This window comes from Equus quagga, chromosome 5, assembly GCF_021613505.1.
Source record: "Equus quagga isolate Etosha38 chromosome 5, UCLA_HA_Equagga_1.0, whole genome shotgun sequence".
Lineage (NCBI taxonomy): Eukaryota > Metazoa > Chordata > Mammalia > Perissodactyla > Equidae > Equus > Equus quagga.
Genome location: NC_060271.1, coordinates 48,624,144 through 48,650,179, shown reverse-complemented (window position 1 = coordinate 48,650,179; position 26,036 = coordinate 48,624,144). Strand labels below are relative to the sequence as shown.

General features: G+C 50.7%; 1 protein-coding gene across 13 annotated transcripts in view; it reads right to left on the bottom strand.

The window, feature by feature from the left end:
- The window catches only part of C5H1orf159 (chromosome 5 C1orf159 homolog), a 29,144-nt gene extending 3,783 nt beyond the window's left edge, over positions 1-25,361 (bottom strand). The window contains exons 1-8 of one of the 13 annotated variants that reach the window (XM_046660778.1): positions 25,258-25,361; positions 24,290-24,484; positions 8,371-8,492; positions 8,202-8,290; positions 6,360-6,435; positions 2,699-2,785; positions 2,235-2,300; positions 643-777 (exon numbers count right to left, since the gene is read on the bottom strand). In XM_046660778.1, the coding sequence (XP_046516734.1) occupies positions 643-777; positions 2,235-2,300; positions 2,699-2,785; positions 6,360-6,435; positions 8,202-8,273 (436 nt within the window). In that variant the 5' untranslated portion in view covers positions 8,274-8,290; positions 8,371-8,492; positions 24,290-24,484; positions 25,258-25,361. The other 12 variants (XM_046660779.1, XM_046660777.1, XM_046660776.1 and 9 more) reach the window with 12 other exon arrangements.
- Between the last annotated feature and the right edge of the window lie 675 nt (positions 25,362-26,036).

The window sequence follows — 26,036 nt, the reverse complement described above, 5'->3', positions numbered from 1 at the left end:
CTTGACGCTCAGGACCCGGGAGCTACAACAGCCCTGCTGAGGTGTCCAGCACTGGCTGAGAGGGGGCGGACAGGGGTCTCATGGAGCCCCTGATGGGCTGGGCTCTGGGTAACCACCCACTGGTGCTGCCCACCAGGGGTCAGATGCCTTGGCTGGACCACCTGCCTGGCACAGCAGGAGTGACTCCCACCTCTTCAGGAGGGAGGCAGGGCTGGCACCCAGGCCCAGGGTAAGTGGGGGCGGCCTGGCCACTCCAACCCCAGTGGGGCGGGATGGGGAGAGGACACAGCTTGCCTCGGGAGCTGTGCACAGGTCACCCCAAGACCAGGGACGCCACCTCCCCGCCCTGCCCCACCCCAGCAACCCGGCCATGATGCCCCAGGTGCTGAGTCAGGCCAGTGCCCTCTACGCTCAGGCCCCAAGGAGTCCTCGCAGGAGCGCTTCTAGGAAGTAACTGCCCCTCTTATTCCTGGGCACAGGAACCACCTGATGACCCGGCCCTTCTGGCTGTGTTCACAGGGCTGCACGCCTGGACGCCCTCATCAGTCGCCCCCAGTGCTTCTCCGAGGAGCCTGGCGTGGGGGTATGTGCTGGTCGGGCCCTTGGCTGGGCAGGGTCTCGCCACGGCGGCACGAGGGGTACCTTTGTTTCTCCTGTAGAAGACCCTGGGGAGCCTACTGGCACGCTTGAGGTAGAAGAACCCGGCCACGGAGAGGATGAGGCCCGAGCTGACGAAGAATGTCCCCAGGAACAGGGAGGCTGCCACTTGAGGGCCCCCTGCAAGCAAGGGGAGCAGCTGCCAGTGGCAGGCCTGGGCAGGCTCAGAGTGGGGACGGTCCCAGGCTCCTCCCCAGATCCCTGTTCCCTGGACACCCCGGGGCCCTCACAGGGGCTGGCCGAAGACAGGGGCTTAGGACGCCCTGCAGGCCCAGTGAGGCCCGGTGTGGGCTCTGGGGAAGTTCCACAGGGAGGAGGGACGTGGAGAGGGTTAAGGATTCCCGCCCCAGCTCCTCAGGCTTGTTCCTCAAGACTCAGCACAGACTGTGGGGCCCCATGCCCCTTGGCACACTGGGCCGGAGCCTTCAGCCCACGCCAGGGGCTCCCACATCCTCACATCTTGGGAGCTTGTTCACTGTTGCCTGGAGCGGCCTTCCCAGTGCTCTGAGCCCCGGCCATCTTCACCCAGGCCGAGGGCTCTGGACAGTCAGTGACCGTCAGCTGGGGGAACGTGCATGTAGATGCCTGTCGGGAGGTGGCTTTCTAACCCTGAGACCCAGGCGCTGGAACCCAGAGGAGTGACAAATTCCAGCCAAGTGAGTGTGTCCTGCCCAGATGTGCTGCAGTGGAGGGGCTAACAGCCAGCCCCTCGGGCCTCCCTCACTTGCCCTGCCACTGCCGGCCTGGCCATGTCAGCTCTCTGAAGCGACCCCACCCTCCAGTGCTGCTGCTCCATGTGGCCGGCCTCAGTGGGCCAGCTCAGCACAAGGCCACTTGCTTCTGGTCCTGAGCCCTCAGCCCAGGTCAACATGTCCTCTGCTGAAGGAGCAGGGTCTAGGGGTGACACCACCCAGCCACCTCAGAAGAGGAGGTGACACTCTCCCTGACTGCAGTGCCCCAAGGTACGGCCACGCCCTGAGGCTGGTGGGCATCTGGGTAGGATGAGATGCCTGGCAGACAGGAGCAGGCTGGGGACAGAGCGTCCAAGAGGTGGGTCCTGTGTCTGCCCCTGAGCACCAGGTGGTGTGACGGGTACTTCTGTCTGGCATGCAATGTTTGCAGTCTCTTCCAAGCCCTACATCCTAGAGGAACCACTGGGGATGGGGGCTAGGGGACCTCAGGGTGTCCTCCAATCTCCAGAAGACCTGCATGTCCCAAGTTCCCATGGCCCTCGGGGCTGAGTGGACTAAGAGTGAGGCCAAGGGTGAGATGTGCGGCTGGAAGGGCTTCCACTAACAGGAACTGTTCAGAGGCACAGCGAGGGCTGTGGCCGTGCAACTGACCCAGCCCAAGGGGCTGCTGGACTCTCTACTAGGCCGTCTCCGTGACCAGGGTTGAGTCCCTGTACACAGAGCTCTTGGCTGGGGTGGAGTTTGACCTTGACTGTGGACATGGCCCTTCTGTGGCGAGCATCTGTGGTTGGGGTCTGCACTGGGAAAGGCTTGGATGATGCCCCCTCTCCCCCGACAGGACCTGGGCAGAGGCCCTGCTCTGTTCTGGTGAGCTGAGAGACTTACTGAAATTTGGCCGCCCAGGCGTCCCTGTGCTTCTGTTCACCGGGAACTGTACACCCCGGCCAGCAACTATGGGGGAGCAGAGCTGTCAGTGCTGCCAGCTTTGTGGACAGCCCAGACCCATGGAAATGTCCTGGGCCATGCATGGAAACCCCACCAAGGACCCCCAGGGAGAGAGACACAGCCCAAAGGGGAACCATGAGGCAGAAACGACAAAGGGAGGGGACCATGGCAGCGGAGTGGCCCTCACCTCACAGCTGTCCTGGATAGACAAGAGGACAGGGGTGGGGTGGCCCTGGGGGTGTTCCCTCGATGGACAGTGCTTCAGGGTGAGGTGGGTCACCCACTAGTGGGGGACAAGAATAGAGACTCCCGCCCGTTCCTCCAGAACTTGGAGATGTGGCCCCTCAAGGAAAAGCAGGCCAGGTGGGCATGAGGGGGTGGGGGAAAATGGGGCAATGACGTACGGCCTCTGCACTCGGAACTGTTGTAGGTTCCGTTCCTGCACTGGACACAGCTGATGCTCCCGTCCTCGTTCCAGTGCCTGTAGCAGCCTGTGCAAGAGACAGGTACTCAGCTTGCTGTCTGCTGGAAGTTTCTCTATATTTTGAGTTTGTAAAACAACAGCTAATTAACCCATTCTGGTCATTTGGATGGAATGACATGGTCCAGTTTCAGAAAAAGAAGCTCAACAGGAACCACGGTGAGCCCTCTGGTGCAGGGGCATCCCTGGGGGGTCCTTCCCTGGATGTCTTGGAAAACACTTCAGAGAGGCTGGGGACGGGAATCCAAAATAGGTGCCGTGTTTGGCCTCACACTCAGGAGAGGACCAGGGTGAGCTCCACCTCCCACCCCCACAGCCTCAACCCCGGGCCCTCACCCCACCTTGCTGCAGTGCACTCCTCACTCAGTCGGTACGAGGGACAAGGCCCACCCACCAGTGGCACTGCTCCCGGCCCAGGCGAGGCCCTTGCTCCCTCTGTTGCCCCTGCATCCCTCCCTGGAGGGTCCCCACACTCTCAAATTCCATTGCCATCCCAGACTGCACTGCTGCCAGCAGCCCTGCCCTCCCCCAGCCAGGGGCCCAGGGAGCTACCCATCCAGCGCTCAGAGTGGTCCAGCTCTGGCCGGCCAGCAGTTGATGGACAGCCCATCTTCCCAACTGCCCACTTTAGGGCAGGAATCGTCTTACACCTCTGTTTTTTCTTAACATCCCCAACGTGCAGCACAGAGGCTGAGCTAACACATGGTAACTGGTATGGACTGTGGGTGCTGGAGGCTAGCGCTGGCCACTGGGGCAGCATCTGGGGAAAAGCCACAGGCTGCAGGCCCTTCATAATGAATTTACCGACGTTTAGTCTATACACAAATGGGTCACCGTGAGAGGAAGGCCTTTTCGCAGTGACACCGAGCAGATGGCAGGTCCTGAAGCATGACATGAGCACAGCGTGGGCAGACAGGCCAAGCAGCACCAGGAGGCCATGTCAGATCTGACATGGAGTCATAAACAGCACCAGAAACAGGCCTCCATTTCTTGTAAAAACAGAGTTTCTCTTCTCAGCACGGGGCCTCTTTGCCTTGACCTGGCCCTATTGGGGGGGGGGGGGGGGGCAGACCATGGGGAAGGCACAAGGTGTCTGCTCCAAAGTCTGCTCCAGGAGGCCTGGGAACACGGGGTCCTGGACCCAGACCTGGCGCCAACACAGCGAGTCTCCTGAGAAGCACCCTCTGACCAGCTCGGCAGCGGCTGGGCTCCTTGGCGGAGTGACCCAGGGCTGCTGGCCACGAGGAGACCCTCGGCTGGGCTGTGTGGACAGGGACAAAGTGCAGCTGGAGCGCCAGGACCAGTGACCAGACGTTTTAAGGAGCTGAGGTTGACGTTACACAGCCAATACAGCCCCTTTAAAAAGCCCCCCGACACCTTGCTTACAGGGTTCCCAGTAGCCTTACCAGGTGAATAAGGAGGGCCACTTCCTGGCAGGCCCAGGAAACTCAGGCTATTTTGGGGACCTTGAAAAGAGAGGTGTTCACCCAAATCCATAAGTACTGCAGGCCAAGTCTGATGGTGAGTCCTCAGCTTGGCTTCCTGGCCTCGAGAGACTTTGAACAGTCCACTCTGAGACTGCAGTGATAGGCTCAGCAAGACAGACTTAAACAGCCTGCCCATATGGTTACTGCTGGTGTGTTTGGGGTTTTTTTGGTGAGGAAGATTGGCCCTGAACTAACATCTGTACCAACTATCCTCTATTTTGTATGTGGGATGCCACCACAGTGTGGCTTGAAGAGCAGTGTGTAGGTCCATGCCCAGGATTCAAACCTGGTGAGCCCCAGGCTGCCAGAGCATAGCATACATACTTAACCACTCAGCCACCAGGTGGCCCCATGGTCATCACTGTTTTTGCTCCACTTATGTAAATAACCAGGACAAATTTAGTGAGGCCAGACTTCTTTTACAAGCAAATTACCCTTACTGTGATTATCTTAGGTAGAAATGGGGTGACTGTAGAGAGAAAAAGGACATTTCAGTAAAAATTAAAATCACCTACATGGATATCAGATTCTAGTCTGGCTCATTGTCTTTGCAGTTTGTCTACCTGCAAACTGGACTGGATCGTGCATTCTTCTAGTCTCCTCCAATATCTGGCTACAACTCTCCAAACTAACGTTTCCAATTTCTCCCACCCTTCGGACTTGGAATCACTAAGAACTAAAACTGTCCTTTCCCCGAAGCCCCACAAACTAAGGACGGACAACTTAACGTGAACTTCAGAGAAACCACGTCGACAGACCGCGTGGGACAGCGTTGTGCCTGCTGCTGTGTGAACCACGCGGAAAGTTCACAAGAACCCCCAGCCCATCATCAGAGACATTCAAACCGCAAACCAGGAAATTCATCAGAGACGGCCACTGCTGCCCCAGTTCATGTGAAGATGCTCTGAGCCAACATCTAGACATTTTCTCAGCTGACTGACTGCCTTCTGGACTCAACAACCGGGATTTTCATTTGCTCCAATCATTAACCTTTGTTTTTCTTCTGTTTCTATAGAAATGCCTCTTACTACATACCTGATTGCTCACACCACATAGAGGCAACCTGCAGTACAGCCTCCTAACATGAAACGCAGCTGTCTAACTGGAGCGGGCTCTCCCCAAGCCTCAGAAGCTGACTCAGTAGGACATGGGACGGTGCATGTGGACACGGGATGGTGCACTTGGATGAGCTCTTCTGCTTGTCCCATCTATGTTTCTTCTCCCCCTCTGCCACTCTCTTATCTCACAAGTGCAAACCCTAATCCCCCCACAGCTACCAACTTGGCTTTTAATATGTGAAACTTTCTGAAGATGAAGTTTCACATGGGGGAGGGAAGGAAAACAGAACATGTTGCCCCCAACATGCCTCTTTGGCATAAGGATTATTTTGAGCTAAAGACACTTAGAAAACAGGCGATGCAAGAAGGATGCTCTGGCCTCCCTTTTTCTTCCAGGAAGCAGGAGAGGAAGACACCCTCCCGGTACAGGAGGAAAGAAACAGTCACATCCTCAAGGACAGGAGCCAGGCTGCGAGAATTCTGTGCACAAACCTTGTTAAACCTCCTCCCCACCCATCTTCGGCAGCCTCCCCACACAGTTCAGCCACTTTTCCACAGCTGTCATTGCTCAACCGCACAGGCAAACGCTCAGGCCTTGCCGCTTCCTGGGGTCTCTGCTTCCTCACAAGGGCTCCCATCAAGTGATCCACACACGTTCCTGTGCTTCCCATTCGCCTGTCTTACGTCAGCAGTTCTCAGGCCCAGCTGAAACTCCCCTGGGGGACGGGGAGGTCTGGCCTCCCCACACCTCCCACTGCTCCAAACCACAGTCTCTCCACAGGGCCCTGCCCCACGCCCGGGAGAGGCAGCCAGGCTGCCAGGGGCAGGGAGGCTGGGACAAGCCATCACCTTCCTGCTGCCTTGGCCACTCCCTGAGCCCCTCGCCCAGCTCCCAGTCCCATGCCAGCCTCCTTCCTGAGAGGTCCATGTGCCCTCCTGCTCACACGGGGCATGGTGAGCGCAACAGCTCCGCAGCGCACACGAGCGCCATCCTCATCACCAAGGCCGGTCTAGGTCGGCCCAGGCCAAAGTGGCTTACCTGGGCCACACAGGCTTGTGCCTGGGCAGGTGGCATTGACGTCCACCACGTCCACACAACACTCAGGCTGCTGGCCCTAGAGGGGAGATGGCGGTGAGTTTCCAACGCCAGAGCCAGGCGGCTCACGCAAGCCAGGCCAAAGATGGTGTCTGCAGAGGGGGCGCCTCACAAGCTCATCCCAATGCCCATGGCTCTGGCCTCTTCTTGATTTAGCATCAGGTGACTGTCCCCTGATCAGCCGGGGTGAGGTGAGGACTCACGGCCACACCACATAGATGCTCTCTGGGACAGAACTTGGTATTTGAGAATGAGAGTTTGATGACTGAATAAACAACTGGAGTGTTGGGCTGGGACCTGCCAGGGTGTGTTCCCCAGCACCCGAACTCCCACAGGCCAAGAAGGAGAATCCCTTGGGGGCCCATTCAGAAGTTCTGACTGGGGCCCAGGCTGGGAGCAGCCTGGTGGGGCAGGGAGTGGTCCTGGGACCCTTCCCGGTCTGCGGGCACCCTGCGGTTTGTGGTCATCTCCTTTTGCAGCCTGCCTGGCCGACCACTCAGAGCCTCACCTGGGAGGTGGTGGGGACTGCAGCCCTTTCTCCATGTGGGTCTCTTGGGTCCAGGGCAGAGCTACTGCCTCTCACCTCATGGCCACAGGTGGGCACCAAGGGGGTCATTCTAGCCCATGAAGTTATTCCTATTAGTCACCACTTGCCAGATGGTGGCTTTGGAAACTAAAGCTGCTAAGTGTGCACAGTGCCTTCATGAGAAAGGAAACACATGTCTTCCTAGAGTATGATAAAACACGAAGATTGACCCAGGCCCCCTGGCCTCCCTGGTGAGGGACAGGGGGGCTGACACAAGCATGTTTGCCCTGTGTTCCCAAAGAAATAGTCATCCCACAGGCTCCGGCTGCTTCACTGATGTTCTCTGCAATTCTACGGACACCCCACCATCGGGGTTTCCCACCTGGCCCCACAGAGGAAGTGCCCGGTGGATGAACTCATACCTGCCACGTCCATATGCAGGAGCGGGCAGCATGGGGCACAGGTGTGCCAAGGGTTGGCATTTACGGGTTGAGCAGCTGACAGGCCTCAAGGGGGCTTGCAAGGGGACCTCAGCTCGTGTGTGTATCACAGCTGTGCTTTTGTTTCTCGAGACTGGAACGCAGTGAACAGTGAGGGGCGTCTAAAGAATGGCAGGAACCTCCACACCACCACGGGAGGGGCTGAGGCCAGCTCACAGCTGAGCCAAGCCTTGAAGACGCCCCAGCTCTCCCATCCCATCCAGCCCTGGCAGAGTGGCTGCATGGCCCACTGGCCGGGACATGTGGCAGGCATGTGCGGGCAAGGCTGGGGCTCCTAGAGAAACCACAGCTCAGCAGACCCGTGTCACTGGCTTAGGAGAGCCAGGACGCTTGGCCGTGAAGGCGTGCGGCGGACCCTGCCTGATGCGGCTGCTCGCCTGGAGTAAGCAGTCTCCGTCCACCCCAGGAGCTTGGCAGGCAGCTTGGGACTCGGGTCGGTGCCAGTAGGGGCGGCTCTGTAGAGACCTTATTTCAATTATAGCAACAGGGTCAGTTTGGCAAAGAGAGAAAGAAGGTTACAGCAGACAGAACAGAGCAGGTGCAGGCGGGGTCGTGTGTCTGCTGCCCTCCACAAGGCACAAGCCCCTCTGGCCTCGAGCGTGGGCGCAGTCAGTGTCTTCAGGGCCCAGGCAAGGATGACCCCTGAAGGTTGAAGGGTGAGACCCCGGGCGAAGGGCCCACTGCCTCCATGAGGGGCAGGGCTGAGAGGGCCCTGACTTTACTTCCTGTCCCCCACGCTGCTGCACGATAGGGACCTACCGCACTGTCTGAGGACTTGCTGGCAACTTCCACCAGGAGGCCGGCCAGGAGAACGGCGCGCTGGAGTGCCATGTTCTGGAGCACAGGGTCTGCAACAGAGAGGGGTGCTGTGCAGACACGGGTACCGCCTTCCAGGGCACCAGGTGGGGCCGAGGAGGAGGAGCCTTACCTGGCCCTCCAGGACGTGAGCTGCAGACATCCAGATCCTCACTGGCCGGTGATCGCTGTCAGGGCAGGCCTGCCAAGAACCAGGAGTCAGCCCCCGAGCCCCGCAGACCTCTGCTCTGAGGCCTGCAAATCAAAGCCGACAGTGAGGCCCCACTGCTGGTCGCTGTATGGCCACATCACTTGGGGGACTCCGCCTCTGGTGCTTGGGGTCCAACTGGACTTCCCATAAGGAGCCCAGACCAGGGGCCAGAGAGGCCTGCTCAGCCCATCTGGATCTGGACTTTGGACACTCACTCCTTCCTCCAACAGCTTTCAGCCGCTCACTGCTCCTAGAAGAAGGGCTGAGCAGAAGGGGTTCTGGATGAGCCAGTCCTTTCCATGAGCTCAGATGGGACTGGTCCATCTGTCATCTCACTCTGTCCTAGTAAAACCCTGACTTGCATTTCGAGCAATTTACCCAGAGACGGAACTGTTCAGGGCAGGGGGCTCCTGGGGTGAACACAGGCCAGTCAGGGACATTCGGTACAGTTTCTGTGGCTCACCCTACTTTCATCACAGAAGAGTACCTGAAAGACACCATGTTGGGGGATGAAGGGGACAACCTAAGACCACAGTGCAGGATGATGCCAGAGCAGACAACCTGTACAGACGACACAGGAGCAACGGCGGGAGTCCACTCTCTACACTAAGGCCCTGAGACCCGACAGCGTGCAACTCACTGCTCACATGTCACACTTGTAATGTAAGCAGAGGAAAACCACAGCCCCTGACCTGAACTGTCAGTCAAGTTCCAACAACCTCTGTCAGCTTGCAAGGTGGCAACCATGGTGTAGTCTGTCTCAAACACAGCTGGATAAATATTTTGACATATACAAGTCACCTCTGAAAAGACTCTGCACTTGACGAAGACAGCTGCAGGGCCGAGGCTGTGCACCTGCACAGACTGTTCCAGGCTACTGAAGTGGAACCTAGACCACATCCGCTGGACCCCTTACTTCTTCCGAAGAAGGTCTGCAGGGAATGCGTGTGGGGCTGGGTGTCGAGGAACCACTCCCTTGACTGGCCCAGGGCCCCGCACCAGCAGGCCCAGGATGCCTGACCTGCCTCCCCACGTGCTGTTGCCCCAGGCTGCCTAGCAGGGGGAGGGCGAAGGTTGGGTGACACTTGCAAACAAGTGATGTCAGGACATGGGCTGGGGTGTGTCCTGTCATTCACTTTACACTAGGTTGCGTCCAGGGCAGAGGCAGGATGTGGTAAGTGCCTCCCCACCCCTAATCCAGGCCATCCCATTAAAACGCATGCGTCTCCCTGATGCACCTGCTCCTTCCATGGCAACTACTGGCGTCCCAGAGCACTGCCACCCCCCCCCCGTAGGATGTGCTCAAGTTCCGCCCTTTTTTTTGTCTATGCAAGTTTTGCTCAGCAGAGGCTACCTCTCCTTGCCTCAAGGAAAAGTCGGGGAGTCACAGACCTTCTGCCCACTCTCTGTAAGAGGCATCCCCAGGGTCACACTAAATCACAAAACACCATCTCAACTCAGGAATCTCAGTCCAAGATCTCAGTCCACACTCTCACCTGCTAGTCAGTCAATGGTACTGCGGTTTAACGTGCCCACAGTGAACTGCATCTGTCTAGAACACACACTTGTGAGTCCAGACAACCTGCACCGGTGTCTCCACCGCGTGCAGGAGACACTGAGCCCTCTGCAGCCCCCACCCCTGGCCCCAGGCAGGCCGACCTGCATCGCTGCACACTAACCTGTTTTCTAGAATTTTATGTGGATGGACCATACAGTATGCATACTTTTGTGTCTGGCTCCTTCCAGTCAGCATAACAATCTTCAGGTTCATCCGTACCTCATTCCTTTTTATGGCTGAACGATAGTCCATTATGAAGATACGTGACATTTCCTATCTGCCTTACCTATCCGCCTCTCTTGGACACTTGGGCCTTGTCCAGATCTGTGACTGTGAATGAAGCTGCTGTGGACATTCTTTTTTTTTTTGAGGAAGATTAGCCCTGAGCTAACATCCGCCACCAATCCTCTTCTTTTTGCTGAGGAAGACTGGCCCTGAGCCAACATCTGTGCCCATCTTCCTCCACTTTGTATGTGGGATGCAGCCACAGCATGGCTTGATGAGAAGTGTGTAGGTCCGCATCCAGGATCCAAATTGGCAAACCCCAGGGTGCCGAAGCAGAGCACGTGAACTTAACAACTGCGCCACCAGGCCAGCCCCTGGACATTCTTGTATGCATCTTTGTGTGGACAGTTGTTTTCATTTCTCTCGGATAAATACCTAGGACTGAAACAACTACAAGGTGAGTGTATTTATAACTTTCTAAGAAACTGTCTTCAACAGTGGCTGCACCATGCGCATCCCCACCAGCAGTGTGTGATGGTTCCTCTGGCAGCATCCTCACCAGCACCCAGCATCTCACTGCTGCGCTAACCTCTGTTTCCCTGATAACCAGTGACCATCAGCACCTTCTCACGTGTTTACTGGCCATTTATATATCTTCTGGGAAGTGTCTGTTCACAACTTGTGGCCATTTTGTTTAATTGGGTTGTCTTTCTATTACTGAGTTGTAACCATTCTTTACATATTCTTTGTCAGATTTATGTATTGCAGAGATTTTCTCCCACTCCGTGGCTTTCCTTTCATTTTCTTATGGGTATCAAGAAGAGCAAATGTTTTCATTTTGATAAAATCGAATGATCTGTTTTTTTCTTTTATGGTTCTTGCTTTTTGTGTCCTAAGAAATCTCTGCCTTGACTTCAGGGTCATAAATATTTCCTGTGTTTTGTTCTAGAAGTTTTATAGTTTTAGTTTTAACATTTTGAGTTACTTTTGTGTATGGTGTGAAGTAAAGATCAAGGTTCATTTTTTAAATATGTACTTTCATTTGTTGACTTTTCTCTTCTGAGAGACATCCGTGTTGAAAAGCAATCGAGTATCTAAGTGTGGCTCTGTTTCTAGGCTTTCTATTCTGCTCATTCATCCATGTGTCTATCCTTCTCCAATGCCACACCGTCTCGATTACTGAAGCTCTGCGGAAAGTCTGAAATCAGGTAACATAAGCCTTGCTCTGTTTAATTGTTTTGGCAACTCTAGGTCATAAGCATTTCTGTATTTTAGAATCATCTTGTCACTCCCTACAAGAAAGCCTGCTGGGATTTGGACTGGGGTAAGTGACACTGTCTTGAGTCTTCCAGTCTATGAACACGCTCTCTCTCCATTTCTCCACGTGCTCCTTCATTTCTCTCGGCAATGTTCTCTGGGTTTCAGTGAAGAAGTGGTCATGCACATCTTTTGAAAAACTTATTACTAAATATTTTTTTGGTATTATTGTAAATAGAATTGAATTTCAAATTTCCTTTTCCAATGGTTTGCTGCTAGTATATAAAAATATGACTAGAGGGGCTGGCCCTGTGGCCGAGTGGTTAAGTTCGCGCGCTCCGCTGCAGGCGGCCCAGTGTTTCGTTGGTTCGAGTCCTGGGTGCGGACATGGCACTGCTCATCAGACCACACTGAGGCAGCGTCCCAAATGCCACAACTAGAAGAACCCACAACGAAGAATACACAACTATGTACCGGGGGGCTTTGGGGAGAAAAAGGAAAAAAATAAAATCTTTAAAAAAAAAAAAATGACTAGAATTTGCACATTAACTCTGATTCCTGAGATCTTGCTAAATTCACTTAATGGTTCTCGCAGTTTTTTTGCAGACGTCTTAGGATCTTCCGTATAAATAATCGTGCCATCTGTGAACAAGTACAGCTTTAGTTCTTTACTCTCTTTTGAAACTTGTTTTAGGGCTCAGCAGGTCTAGAGGATGCACAACGTGCACTTGGTGGGAATTTGTATTCTGCTCTTGATAGGAGTAGTTTTCTACAAATATCAATTGGGAAAAGATGCCTGGGACTATTGTTCAGATTCTCCATGTCTTTACTGATTTCTTTGGTCTTTTGTTCTAACTATTGGTGAGAGAGAGATGTTAAAGTCTCCTTCAATGATTGTGGAATTGCCCATTTCTCCCTTGAATTCTGTCAATTTTGCTTCATGTATTTTGAGGTTCTGTTATCAGGCATATTAATAACTGATATGTCTTCTTGAAGACATGACCTTTTATGAATAGAAATTTCCCTTTACGTTGCTAATACTCCATATCTTGGACTCTACCTTATCTGATGTAAATTTAGCCACTCCACCCTTCTCATGCTGTTTGCAAGATACATATATTTTTTGCATCTACTTATTTTCACCTGTGTTTTTATATTTACAGTGAATTTCCTACAGCCAGCATGTAGTAGAGTCTGGCTTATTTATCCATTTTGACAATCTCTACCTTTTGACTGGAGGGTTTAGTCCATCAACATTTAATGGAATTATCACTATGGTTAGGCTTAGTTCTACTATTTTATTGTTTTCTACTTGACCCTCTGTTTTGTTTTAATATATAAAAGACATTAATGTTATAAAGCAGTGTTACCTCAATAAAGAAAATAATAAAAGACTTTATGATTATTATTCTTTTTTGGTGAGGAAGATTGGCCCTGAGCTAACATCTGTAACAATCTTCCTCTGTTTGCTTGAGGAAGATTGGCCCTGAGCTAACATCTGTGACAATCTTCCTCTATTTTGTACGTGGGATGCTGCCACAGCATGGCTTGAGAAGCAGTGTGTAGGTCCATACCCAGGATCTGAACCCACGAACCCTGGGCCACTGAAGCAGAGTGTGCAAACTCAGCCACTCTGCCACCGGGCTAGCCCCAAGACTTTATTTTTTAGAGCAGTTTTAGGTTCACAGCAAAATTGAGCGGGAAGCAAGAGAGTTCCCATACGTCCCCCTCTCCTCAAAAAAGCAGAGCTTCCCCTACTATCAACATCCTGCACCACAGGGTACATTTGTTACAATCGATGAACCTACAGTGACACATCACTGTTGCCCTCAGTGCATATTTACATTAGGTCACTCGATGTTGCACATTCTGTGGGCTTTGCATATAACGACATGTGGCTCAATTTAGGGCTACCGTTTCATTATTTGTTCTTGGCTTATCTCTGGTGTTTTGTTCCCCTGTCCTCTCTTTTCTCTCTTTTATATTATTTGGATAATTTAAAAATTCTCTTCCACTTTATCTTTTGGTTCTTTAGTTACACTTCTTTGCATTATTTTTAAAGTTGCTCTAGGGATAGGATTATACATCCTTACTTTTTCACAGGCTACACAGAATCAATATTGTACCACTTCATGTCAAATTAGGAAGCTTACAACCAGGTAGGTTCACGTTCCCCTTTACTATTCTTTAGGCTACGGCTGTCATATGTATTACATCTGCATACATTACAAACCCAGGAAACGTTTTCATTTTTCTTTAAATATGTATGTTAAGGGAAACATTTCTCTCAGATATTTGCCACTTTTGATGTTCACTCATTCACAAGAGCTCAGTTTCACTCTGTCATCACTCTCTTTCAGCATTTCTGGTAGCACACATTTGATGGCAACAAATGCTATCAGTTTTCCTTTTTCTGAAAATATTTTATTTACTGCTCACTCTTGGAGGGTGCAGAATTCAGTAACAATTTTTTCTTTCAGCATCCTAAGGATGCAGTTCCACTTGCCTCTGGCCTCCATCATTTCTGATGATAAGTTCACAGTCTTTGCAATTATGTGCTATATGTAATCTGTTGTTTTTCTCGGGCTGCTTTCAAGATTTTTAAAATTAATCCTTAGTTTTCAGTAATTTGAAAATGATGTGTCTAGGTGTGGTTTTATATTTATCCTGTTTGGGATTCACTGAGCTTCTTAATTCTATAAATTTATGTCTTTCACCAAACTTGGAAAAGTTTTGGTCATTGTTTCTCTTTTTTTTTTTAATTTTTATTTTTTTGAGGAAGATTAGCCCTGAGCTAACTACTGCCAATGCTCCTATTTTTGCTGAGGAAGACTGGCCGTGAGCTAACATCCGTGCCCATCTTCCTCTACTTTATACGTGGGACGCCTGCCACAGCATGGCTTGCCAAGTGGTATGTGGGTCTGTGCCTGGGATCTGAACTGACGAACCCTGGGCCACTGAAGCGGAGCACGCGAACTTAACCGCTAGGCCACTGGGCAGCCCCTGCATGGCTTTTTGTTTTCAGAAACCAAAGCAACTTCGGCGGGCACAGAAGCTTCCTGAGAGCAGCATTCTTGCCGGCAACGAGCACTTGAGGGAACAAGTCCCAGAGTCTCGCTCACGGGGAAGGGGTCAGACGTTTAACTGACAGATGAGACAGTCTCTGTGTGGGCCTCAGAAAAGCAAATCAAGGATGCATTAAACACACTTCATGGTGAAGAAGGTGAATCTAATTGCAAAAAGATAGATTTAAGCCACTAAGTTACCCTTAGCATTATTTTAGTAGGCCCTTTCATCTTTAAAGCGCTCCCCAAAGAATGATCAAATTCGTAATCTTCTGAGATTTATTCTCCTAGAAATGTAATTTCATGGCCTTAGAGCTTCGTCGTACAGACTGTATCTGAGGTAGAGCTGGCCTTTCATGCCCACGTTGGTCTGAGGGGCTCAAGAAGTCTCCATCTGCTGAGCTCCTGGCTCTCCAGAGGATGTGGACTTGCTCACTGCCAAGCGGCAGCCCGAATAGCACTTACATAGCCCTGACTGTGCGCCAAGCACCACTCTGAGCCACGTACACACAGTAATTCATTTCACCCTCCTGGCAACGCCTATTAGCAACCCGTTTTAAAGAGGAAACAGCGTTGCACAGACCCCACAGTGAGTACGCGGCAGGTGAGGACTGGTTCAGGCCCCTGGGTCCACAGCCTCGACTTCCCACCGCACTAAACTGGCATGTGAGGGTTCTTCAACTGGAGCCGATGCACATTGCTCGTTTTACAACATTCAACTAATATGTTTAACACAGGCGGCCAAGTACAGTACAGTTCTACAGAAATCCTCAATTTAACACAAAGGCATCCAAGACTTAATAAATAAATATAATACACCTTTAACTATTTTAAAAGTCTACTAACTAAAGTAAAAATGATAACAGTGTGTGGAAGAATTTTCTAGCATCTGCAGAAGTAACATATACACCGACAAGAGCGCCAAGAGTGGGAAACGGTCACTGGGACCTGCTGTGCAAGGTTCTCACGCTGTTTGTGAAGTACAAGGATGTTTTCTAAGGTAGACCATGAAAAGGTAAACACGCACATTTAATCTCTAGAGGAAGCACTAAAAAAACCACAAAAAGGCAGAACTGAAAAGTCAGTAGAGGAGATACAATGAAATTTAAAAAATCTTTGATTCACCTAAAAAAGGAGGAGAAAGGATGAACAAAGAAACAGATGGAAAAAATAGAAATCAAACATCAAGATGGTAGATCTAAACCCGAATACTCCAATAACTGCGCTAAATGTAATTGGACTAAATATCCCAATTAAAAAGTAGAGATGAGCATCACTAATCATTAGGGAAATAGACATATACCACTTCACGCCCCTGAGGATGGCTATTATGAAAAACAGAAAGAGCAGGTGTTGGGAGGATGTGAGAAGTTGGAGCCCTTGTCTACTGCTGGTGGGGATGTCAAATGGTGCAGCCACTGGAGAAAACGGAATGGTGGTTTCTCAAAATATTTAACACAAAACTACCATATGACCCAGCAATTCCATTTGTGCACATATTTCCAAAAAGAACTGAAAACAGGGTCTCAAAGATATTTGTTCACCTATGTTCATAGCAGCATTATTCACAAAACCCAAAAAGGTGGAAGCTACCCAAGTGTTCATCAACCAATGAATGGATAAACAAAATGCGGTCTACACCTACAAGAGAATATTATTAAGCCTTAAAAAGGAAGGGAATTCTGACACATGCTACAAGATGGATGAACACTGAGGACATTATGCTGAGTGAAAGAGGTCAGTCACAAAAGGACAAATATCATATGATTCCACTTATATGAGGTCCCTAGAGGAGTCAAATTCATAGAGAAAGAAAGTAGGATGCTGGGTGCCAGGGGGTGGGAAGTTAGTGTTTAATGGGGACAGAGCTTCAGTTTGGGAGGATCAAAAAGATCTGGAGATGGATAGTGGTGAGTGTCGCACAACGATGTAAATATACTTAATGCCACAGACTATACACTTAAAATGGTAAATTTTATGTTACGTATATTTTACCACAATAAAAAAAATCTGGGAAAAACAAAATTATATAATGCCTATAGAGTGCCTTTTTTAAAAAGTAGAGATTGTCAGACTGGATAAAAAGCAAGACCCAATGATATACTCCTTATAAGAAAAAAGCTTTAAGTAGAAAGACACAGATAGACTAAAAGCACAGGATGGAAAAGACAGTCCGTAAAAACACTGAGTATGAGAACACTTGTGCAGACATGCTGACCTCAGAAAAAGCAGACTTCAAGAAGAGTACTGCTTTACGTAATAGAGGGACTTTTTGCAACGATAACAGAGTAAATTCATCAAGAAGATAAATCATTCTTAAATATGTATGCACTTAATAAAAGGCTTTCGAATACAGGAAGAATAAGTTGACAGAACTAAAAGGAAAAAGACAAATCCACAGTCATGGTTGGAGACTTTAATATCCCTCTTTCAATAAGTGATTGAACAAGTAGACCAAAAAATTGATAAGAATATAAAATATTGGGGCAATATTATTGACCAACTCAACTCAACTGACAATTACAGAACATGACACTCAACAACAATGGAATACACATTCTTAACTGCAAACAGAGCATTCACTAAGATAGACCATAAAACAAACATCAATGAATTTCAAAGGATCAAATCAAGAGTATGTTCTCTGGCTACAAAGGAATTATACTAGAAATCAATAACAAAGGCTATTTAGAAAACCTCCAAATCTTTTGAAATTAAACAACAGACTTCTAAATAACTCATGGATCGAACAAAGGAAATTTTGAAATATTTTTAACAGAAAGATAACGAAGTACAATATATCACATTTTGTGTAAGAAGCTAAAGCCATGCGTAGAAGGAAATTTATAGTTTTAAATGCCTATACAAGAAAAGAAGACAAGGGCTGGCTCAGTGGTTAAGCGCACACACTCCACTTTGGCGGCCCAGGGTTTGCTGGTTCAGAACCCGGGTACAGACCTAGTCATGCTCATCAAGCGACGCTATGGCAGCATCCCACATACAAAATAGAGGAAGCATGGCACAAATGTTAGCTCAGGGACAATCTTCCTCACCAAAAAAAAAAGAAGGAAAGAAGACAAGTGTAAAATCATTCATCTATACTTTCATCTTAAAAAGATAGAAAAAGGGGCCAGCCTGGTGGTGCAGCGGTTAAGTTCGCACGTTCTGCTCCTTGGCGGCCCAAGGTTTGCCGGTTCAGATCCCGGGTGCAGATATGGCAACGCTTGGCAAAAGCCATGCTGTGGTAGGCGTCCCATGTATAAAGTAGAGGAAGATGGACATGGATGTTAGCTCAGGGCCAGTGTTCCTCAGCAAAAAGAGGAGGATTGGCAGTAGTTAGCTCAGGGCTAATCTTCCTCAAAAAAAAAAAAAAAAAGATAGAAAAAGAAGAGTAAATTAAACTCAGATTAGGTAGACGAAAGTAAATAATAAAAATGAGAGTGGAAATGAATGAAATAAAAAATGGATAAAAATTACAGAAAATAAGCAAAGTCAAAAGTTGAATCTTTGAAAAGATTAATAAAATTGATAAACCTCTAACAAGAATAATCAAGAAAAAAATGTCAACGCAAATTATCTGTATCAGAAATGAAAGAGGAGATATCACCACAAATCCTACAACATGGCAGGATAATCAGGCAATATTATAAACAACCTTATGCCAACAAATTCAACAACTTAAGTGAAATGGTCAAGTTTATTTAAAGATACAAATTACAAAAATGACACAAGATGGGGGCTGGCCCCGTGGCGAGTGGTTAAGTTCACGCACTCTGCTTCCGTGGCCCAGGGTTTCGCGGGTTCGGATCCTGGGCACGGACATGGCACCGCTCATCAGGCCATGCTGAGGCGGCATCCCACACAGCACAACCAGAGGCACTCACAACTGGGATATACAACTATGTACTGGGGGGCTTTGGGGAGAAGAAAAAAAAGGCACAAGATGAAGCAGGAAATCTAAATAGCTTTATATTTGTGGAAGAAATTGAATTCATAATTTAAAAACTTCCCACAAAGAAAGGACGAACCCAGACAGCTTCACTGGTGAAGTCTATCCAACACCTGAGGAAGAAGCAATATCAACATCACACAAAGTCTTTCAGAAAATAAAGGAGGAGGGAACACGTCCCAACTCGTTTACAAGGCCAGCAAGCAAGACTCAAAGATAGGCCAGTCTAACCCTGATAGAAATCCAAACAAGGATGTTACAAGGAAAAAAATACAGACTAATATCCCTCATGAACAGAGACCCAAACACTCTTAACAAAATATTCACAAACTGCATGCAGTAAAATATTAAAAAGGTGACAGAATATGACCAACGCATTCCTTCCAGGAACACAGATGGGCTTCACATGCAAAAACCCATTGCTGCTACCCACACCTCAAGAGACCAAAGGAGGAAAAAGGCACATGACCATTTCAACAGCTGCAAACAAGCATGTGGCAAAATTTCAGGCTCCTTCATGATAAAAACTCTCAGCAAACGAAAAATAGAAGTAAACACTCTCAACCTGACAAAAGACATCTACAAAATAACCTACAGCTAACATCAAATTAATAGTGAAATATTAAACATTTCCCCCTGAAGACTGAAAAAGTCAAATTTTATCACTTCCATTCAACATTGTCCTGTAGGTTCAGCAAGTGCAGTAAGGAGAGAAAACAAACAAAAACCAGAAAGGGTACAAGGAGGAAGCGAACTGCCTCTGTAGACAGCATGCTTGTTGACATGGAAAATCCTAACAATTCTACAAAAAAAGCCACCTCAATTTATAAGTGAATTGAGCAATGTTCCGAGAATATAAAGTCAATGTACAAAATTAATTGTTATTTCTATATACTAGCAACAGATGACTGGATAATGAAACTTAAATATCATTTCCAATGGCATTCAAAAACATAATTTGTTTGTGGGGATAAATTTTAATAAAAAATGTGTCAGACCTGTATACTGAAAACCATGAAACATTGCTGACAGAAATTCAAGATCCAAATAATGGAAAGATAGACCACAGTGATACATATATATATCTATATACATATCTATATATCTATATATACACCATTATATATATAATGGATATATCTGTTAATCCATGTCAATGGGTTAGAGGACCCAATATTATTAAGATGTAAATTCTCCCCAAATCAATCTAATATTTAATACAGTTCCAGTCAAAATTACAGCAGGCTTTTTTTTTTTTTTTTGAGGAATTGACAAGCTGATTCTAAAATTCATATAAAAATGCAAAGAACCCAGAATAGTCGAAGAAATTTTTAAAAGAAGAATGAAGATGGAGGATTTACGCTACCTTACTTGAAGACTCCTTGTAAAGTCACGAGACAGTGTGGATTGATGAACAGACAAACAGATCGACGTAACAGAATAGAGAATACAGAAATAAACCCTGACAAACACAAATGATTTGTTTTTTTTTGTTTTTTTGTTTTTTTGCTGAGGAAGATTTGCCCTGAACTAACATCTGTGCTAATCTTCCTCTATTTTGTATATGGGTCACCGCCACAGCATGGCTGACAAGTGGTGTAGGCCCGCACCCAGGATCTGAACCTGCAAACCTGGGCTGCCGAAGCTCAGCGTGCCAAACTTAACCACTATGCCCCAGGCAGGCCCCCAGTCAAATGATTTTTGACAAGATGCCAAAGCAATTCAACGGGGGAAAGAAAGTTTTTCAACAAATGGTGCTGGACAACTGGCTACTCACATGGAATGAAAACTGAACCTAAACTCACATCATATGAAAAATTAATTAGAGATGAATCATGAAGCTACACACAACAACGGAATCTATAAAGCTTCAAGAAGAAAACACAGGAGAACATCTGCATGGCTTCTGGTTAGGCAAAGACTTTTCAATAGGACACAGAAAGCATAAACCAAAAAGGAAAAACAATTGATAAATTGAACTTCATCGATAATAAAAACTTCTGATCAAAATACATCATTATGGTGGACACAGGACTCTGCATTTGTCAACACCCATAGAACTATATCTCATAGAGAATAAACTTTAATGTATGCAAAAAACACCAATGTCAACCAGAATGCCAGCAATCTTAGGATGGAACGCAGACGGTGACTCCTGAATCCAGCTGCGTTACCAACGGATGCATTGACACTGAAGGAGATGGGAAAGGGAGCCGATCTCAGCATCTTTGGAAAACGGTGTTTTGACTAGAAACTGTAAGCCTAAAGATAAAAAGAAACCACACATAAAAACCATACTCTCGTTTGTAAATTTGTTTATCGTGAGGGGTTACAGGCAAACAATTCTGAAACTGCCTTATATGTACACTGCGGTTGGACAAACCAGAAAATGGATGGCAGGTGGTGGGCAGGTTACAGACACAAAGATGAATACATACATGTGTTAGGTAGCCCCGCCCCGAGAGGACCATGGGCAGTGACGGCCCCTCAGTGGCGTGCCCACCCAGGGCCAGAGCCTGGTTTCTAAATGCCATTCTCCAGTCAAATAAACCAGGGCTCCCTGGAGAAACGGCTGATTCCAGGGCTGAGACAGGGATACAACGCGATGAACCTGGAGCGTCTGGCAGTGCTGGACAGACAGCAGGGTGGGGACACGTCACAGGCACAAGAGGCACATGAAAGAGCTCCCGACAGCCAAGCTGGGACAACGTGAGCAGCAGAGGAGACAGCACAGCGCTGCACCACAACCCAAGCAGGCGACACACATGGCGAGTCCATCCTGATCCAAGTAAGTGACCCGTCGGTCAACACACAGGGGAGGAGAGGAACCCTCTCCACAGAATTCCAAACAGCACTCGGCTCTTCCCTGCGGGAGGCAGACCACCCCCAGAGCCCCCCCCCAAGGCTGGGCTGCTCAGGGAGCAGCTGCCAAGAGGACAGGGGGGACGGGACAGGGGGCCTCTACACAGGAGACACCTGGCCACACCACCTGAACCAGGCGCCCCAGGTCGACACCTGATACGATGTGACCAGAGGCCAGCTCACCTCTGGGGCTGTCTTTCCCCAAACCCACAACCCCAGTCTAACCCCGAGAAAGCACATCAGACAAACCCAAGATGACAGACATTCACAAAAGCCCCGGCAGTCCTCCTCGAGACTGTCAAGATCGTGAAAAAAAGGAGCGCCCGACACACTGTCACAGCCCTGGGCGGACAAGGGAGACGTGACCCTCGACACAGTGTGGGTTCTGGACATGATCTGAGGCAGAAAGACGACGCTGGGGAAACGCACAAATCTGAAGTCTGCAGGGCGGGTAACAGTCGAGTAGCAGTGCTGTCTCTTAGTTTTGACAAATGTGCTGTGGTCATGTCAGACGTTCACATTAGGGAAAACTGGGCTATCCTTGCAGCTTTTCTGAAAATCTCAAACTACTCCAAAATTTTTAAAGTTAATTTAAAAAATACACCATTGGGGCTGGCCCCATGGCCTAGTGGTTAAGTTCTCGCACTCTGCTCCAGCGGCCCAGGGTTTTGCCGGTTCAGATCCTGGGCGCAGACCTAGCACTGCTCATCAGGCCATGCTGAGGCAACATGCCACATAGCACAACTAGAAGGACCTGCAACTAGAATATACAACTACGTACTGGGGGGGCTTTGGGAAGAAGAAGGGAAAAAAAGATTGGCAACAGATGTTAGCTCAGGGCCAATCTCTGGGGGAAAAAAACTTTAAAAAATACACCATTAATAAAATGAATAGGCAAGTCAAAGAATATAATATTCACAATATATCTATCTGACAAGACTTGTATCCAGAAGATATGAAGAACTTCTACAACTCGGTAATGAAAAAAAGGGCAAAGGACTTGATCAGACACTTCAGAAGAGGTACAAATGGGTGACAAGCAGATGGAAAAGCGCTCCACAACTAAGCTGGAGGAAATGCAAATCAAACCCGTGATGAAACACTGCGCTGCCCACTAGGCCACCAGGGCAGCCTCACTCCTATGTGTTCTCCCAGAGCAGGAAAGCCCGCTCAGAAAATGTGCACAGGAATGCGCATCCCTTTAGTCCTGCAAACCAGACCTGAGGACCCCACCAGGTGCCACCGCGGGCGGTGAGTGCACTGCAGGACAACCCCAGGAGTGCTGACCACAATATCAAGGGCCTCAGAGCGGCAGCCCAACAAACACCCACCAGCCAGCACCATCAAAATGAGGTCTAGCGCCAGGAGGACCAAGGAATGGCAGCAGAGCAGGAACCACGCCTGCTTCTGGGGACAGGTCTGGACAGGCTCATGAGGCTGTCCTGACCAATCGCCACAGACCAGGCGCCTTAGACAGCAGACATTTGTTTCTCACAGTCTGGGGAGCTGGAGTCCCAGATCAAGGTGCGAGGAGACTCTGTGTCTGGTGAGGGCCCCTTCCCAGCTTGCAGACGGCCTTCTCGCTGTGGCACCCTTTCTTGGATGCATGTGAGTGGAGAGGGGAGAGCTCTCTCTCTCTCCTTTTCTTTTTCTTTTTTTTTGGTGAGGAAGACTGTTGCTGAGCTGTCATCCATGCCTATCTTCCTGTATTTTGTATGTGGGACGCCTCCACAGCATGGCTGATGAGTAGTGTACCAGTCCATGCCTGGGATCCAAACCTGCAAACCCCAGGCCACCAAGGCCAAGTGCGCCATCAGGCAGCCTCCTCCCCCTCTTCTTATAAAGGCACTAATCCCTTCATAGGGTCCCGCCTCATGACCTCATCTAACCCTAATCACCCTTCAAAGTCCAGGCCTCCAAATATCATGTCACCCTGGGGGCTCAGAGCTTCTACATGTGGATTCTGGGGAGAAGAGACATTCAGTCCACAACGCCAGGGAGCCTTTGGGGTGACAGAAGCGTTTCCTATCACGACAAGTGTGTAGGTCACACAGCTGCATGCATTTGCCAAAACTAGTCAAACTGGACCTACCCATTTCACTATATGTGAATTACACCTCAATAACTAACTAAATAAATGCAATTCATTTTCTATTTGGAAAATCTTATTGAAGCCAAAAGCTAAATAATTGGGTAAAAAAGTTTCTACAAGGTAATGGAATCTGTGGTGAGAATTTAAATTGTACTATATGTTCTTTCATAACTCTTATTTTTCCTTAGAATTGGTTTCAGTGAAGAAATAATGTCTCCAGGTCACTGTGATTTTAAACAAGTAACACATCAAGGTGACTGGGTGGAATTATTTTGGTCAGTCAACAGGGCTTAGGTGCTGGCAGGACAAACAGGCTCTCCATCAGGAAGCCTCGCTGGGTGAGCAGGGCCAGGGCTAGGCGACCACATAAACACTCACTGCAACTCGTCTTCCTCACTCAGCATGTGTTTCACACGTGCTTATCCTCCAGTTCTCCCACTGTGGGCAACACAGGAGGGCCCGCTGGACTGCCACCCCTGCCGCAGGTACTGCTGGTCACCTTCTTAGCAGGCAAACGGAGCCAAGGCCAATGCGGACCCATAAACTGCTTCTAGGTCTAAAATGGGTCTCTATCCCATTTCGGCTGGGATAGAGTAAATGCTGTGAGCCACCTGATTGGAAGTAAAGGAAACATTCCAGTCTGTTGATATGTCCCACACTCGCTGCGCACGGCTCTGCGGACTCAGCACCCCGGAGAGCGATGCGGACCCCGGGAGCCTATCTGTGGGGTTCTGCGTGCTAGGAAAACACTCGAAGGCATCCTTCCCTTGGGGACGGGAATTCTCAGGGCTATAGTGACTGGAGGTCGTTCTTCAAAGGAATTACCAGCTTACCTTGGAGAGCACGGGCGATGCAAGAGGGGCTGGGAGGTGCCTTTGGGGCCGATGCTGCGGGGGGACCACCCGGTTCAGCGGACGCACCAACACATCTGCGTGCTCCGCCTTGGGGAGGAATACGCGGGGCGGGGGTGTGCACGCGCCAGGAGAAGAGCCTTTCTGGATAGTCCAGACTTTATTTCCTTCCAGGAGCTTCTGAAAACGTGGCCATTAAGATCCTGGCTGCACACAGACTCCCCTGCGGGGGCCCTCAGCGCGGGGGGCCCGAGAGGATCCGGGCGCCCGACCACCCGGTGGGCCTCCAGCTTCCCCAGGTTAAAACCCCGAGAAGACCCAGGCCCCGACCTCCCTCCGCGCGCGACAATAACACTGGGAAAACGCGAAACAAAGGGCCGGGCGGGCTGACCCCTGGAATTCGGCAGGACGCGGCGGCCGAGACCTCGGTCACGTGGCTTTGGGGCAGAAACTGCATTGCCGGGGCGCGCTTCTTGGGGTCGGGTAGGACGGCGTCCACACCGCCCGGCCCCGTCGGACCGCGGGAGCGCGTCGGTCACGCTGTCGCGACGGCGGCACGGTCGTCGTGGGGAAGCTGGCGCCGCGACTGCGCCCCGACTGCTCGGGCGACGACGACGGGAACAAACCCGGATCACCGGTCCACGGGGACGCGGTCAGCGCAGCCCAGGACCCGGCGGCCTCGCGGGAAGCGGCCTCCGCGGGCGTCGGGCTAGGGGTCCCGCCTCCGGTTTCTGGGGCTCCGAGCTCCCGACGCCAGGGGTCGAGGGGTAGGGGCGCGGGCCGACGCCGGGGAGGACCAGGGTCCCCGCCAACCGCTGTCTGGCCGCTGCGCCCCCTGCCGCCCAGCCCGCCCAGCTCGGGTGTCCGCGCCCCCGCCCCGCCCCGCCCCGCCTCGCCCCGCCGCCCGCGCCCGCGCCCACGCCCGCCCCCGCCTCCGGCCCCTCACTCACCCGGGCGCCCTCCGGGTTCCTCTTTCGTACCCCCCGCCCTCCAGGCGGTCGCGCCTCACCCTCTGGGACTTGTAGTCTCTCCGTCGCCCCAGCCCGGGTGCTCGCGGGCGCGATTCCCAGCCCCATACTACAACTCCCGGCAGGTCCCGCGGGAGTCCACCCTCACGGGATGGGTTCCGGCACAGGGTTCTCGCGAGGCCGAGGGAGGCGCGCGGAGCGACCTGGGAAGTGTGGTCTAAGGCACTTCTGACCCTGCACCGCACGAAGGAAGGAGAAAGACTACACTCCCCAGGATTCCCCGCGCGCCGGCCGGCTTCGGCGTCGTTAGGAGATGGGAAGCCCGGAGCGGGGCGGCGGGTGGAGGCTCGCGGCGTCCGCCCGGGCGAGTAGGGGTGTCGGCGCGGCCTCCGCGGAGGGAGCCCCGGGACGCGGCCGCCCTCGGCCTCACTGGGCGAAGTGGAAACGGCGTGAGCGGCCCCCTCGGGCGGCTGGCGGTGGAGCGCCTGCGGGGACGGGGCCGTTTCCCGATCTGGCCCGGAGCGGGCGGCGCTCCCCGCTCAGTTCAGTAAGGCTCCGGTGAGCCCTCTGTCCGTCTTCCTCCTCAGGCCGTGTCCGCTCGAGGCTGCAGCCCCGGGCTCCCGGCCGGCCGGCAGGAGGAGACCAGGTAGGGCTCCTGGCCGCGGAGGACTCTGCCCGTGCGGAGGGCCTTCCTCGCCGGCCGGGGCTCCGGGGACGTCGCGTGCCCGGCCCACACCGGGGCTGCCCTCCCGCGTTCCCCC